The sequence below is a fragment of the Trichechus manatus genome, unplaced genomic scaffold (assembly GCF_000243295.1).
Source record: "Trichechus manatus latirostris isolate Lorelei unplaced genomic scaffold, TriManLat1.0 scaffold00118, whole genome shotgun sequence".
NCBI lineage: Eukaryota > Metazoa > Chordata > Mammalia > Sirenia > Trichechidae > Trichechus > Trichechus manatus.
This window is the reverse complement of record NW_004444054.1, coordinates 7,662,224-7,664,146: the sequence shown is the minus strand read 5'-3', so window position 1 is coordinate 7,664,146 and position 1,923 is coordinate 7,662,224. Positions and strand designations below refer to the sequence as shown.

Below are 1,923 nucleotides of genomic sequence, written 5' to 3'. Positions count from 1 at the left end.
TGTAAAAGAAGCATCAGAAGAAATAGTTAGCAGTGTGGATCACACTCTGAGTACAGAAGGAATTGGATTGCTTATTACAGGAGAAGTAGAAGAGAAGACAGAAAGTATACACCAGACTGTTCTAAAGCCAGCTTCTCATTCTTCGATGTATATACTTCAAAGTCAGACACCATATGTAAAGAGGGCATCAGAAGAAATAATTAGCACCGTGGGTCATACTTCAAGTGCAGAAAGAATTGGCTTGTTTCTTGAAGGAAAATTAGAAGAGCAACCAGAAAGTATACCCCAGACTTTTCCAAAGCCAGCTTCTCACTCTCCGATGGATATACTTCAAAATCAGACACGATGTGTAAAGAAAGCATCAAAAGAAGTAGTTAGCATCATAGATCACACTTTGAATACAGAAGAAATTGGCTTGCTTGCTACAGGAAAAGAACAACCAGAAAGTATGCACCAAACTATTCCAAAGCCAGCTTCTCACTCTTCGATGGATATAATTCAAAGTCAGACACCGTGTGTAAAGAAGATATCAGAAGAGGTACTTAGTGTCATGGATCACGCTCCGAATGCAAAAGGAATTGGCTTGCTTATAGAAGAAAAGAAAGAACAACAAGAAAAATATACATATGAGGCTCTTCCAAAGCCTGCATCTCACTCCAAATTAGATCTACTTGAAATTAATATCCAAAATCAACCAGTAAAGTTAGATGATATGAATACTATGCATTCTGCATATTCAACTTCACAGGCTAAAGAAGCATTACAACAAATAGATGACATAGGTGTATATACTCAAAAAAGTAAAGCAAAACAAGAGCAAAAGCAGCAGCACCTGTCAGGTTTAGGTGAGAATTTTCTGGAGCATATGTCTTACTTTAAAAATGATCCCTGTCTCCTTCGATATTTAATGCTCCAGAAAACGGAAGCATTATCAGAAGTAGGTAACCTGTCAAGCATGGCAAAAGGATTAGACTTGTTTTGTAAAGATCAACTGAATACTCTATGTGAGTATGGACCAGAGTGCAATGTCCCCTCAATTATTCCAAGGCAAATTAAAAAACAAAACAAAATGTTGCCTTTAGATTCATGTAGTAAAACTGTAAAATATCGGAATGCTTCACTTCCAAGAGGAAGGAAATCACCAGAAGGGGCACGAGTAATTAATTCAATATCAGATAGTAGCTCACCCAAGCTAAGAGTTAGAAAGAAGGTAGAATCACATAATGCAGTTCAAAAGGTGCAAAATGAAGCACGTCTACCTGTAACTTCTCCACATTTTCTATATATCTGTATGCCTATTTTGCCTGAAAGTAAAAGACAGAAGGTTAGTATTAAAAAAGGAGATAAAGACATAGTCTGGCCTGAAAGAAGAGCTTTGAAGTCAAATAAATCAGTATTTTCACATGTGCTCAATGCCACTGACCATGGTACCCCAAGCAACAGACCAGAACAGCGGTGGAACATAAAAGAGAAAATGGTAAATATAAAACATAGAAAGGGTGAGCCAGATGTGTTTGTGACAAAAACATATGATTCCATATCTTCTTCACCTCACCTCAAATTGAATAAAGAGACAATTGATGGAATTATCTCACATAATGTAAGAAGAGAAAAACAATATATATTCCAGAAAGAGGAGATGGATGGAGTAAAAGCAGTTGATATGAAAGGAATAATGGACCCCAAGGTTATAATACTGAAGGTAAGGAAATCACCACTGTCACGTATACTTGATGAAAGGGACTTGCTGTTGCAGTTGAGCATTAAAAAACAAGGGAGCAAGGTGCAGAAAGATAAAGGTAAATCAGGTATAAAACCGACAAACTTGTGTGCTGCTTTACCATCTCCATCACATTTTAATTTGAAGTCAAGAATAAAAGTAGAAAAAGATAAGCCAGGACTAAAGCCCCAGGCATCATCAGA

General features: G+C 37.0%; 1 protein-coding gene across 1 annotated transcript in view; it reads left to right on the top strand.

Annotated features, from left to right (window-relative positions):
- CCDC168 (coiled-coil domain containing 168) overlaps positions 1-1,923 on the top strand; it is a 41,835-nt gene that overhangs the window by 29,741 nt on the left and 10,171 nt on the right. Inside the window, exon 5 of the mRNA XM_023738546.1 lies at positions 31-1,912. Within this exon, the coding sequence (XP_023594314.1) occupies positions 31-1,912 (1,882 nt within the window). The remainder of the gene's footprint in view (positions 1-30; positions 1,913-1,923) is intronic.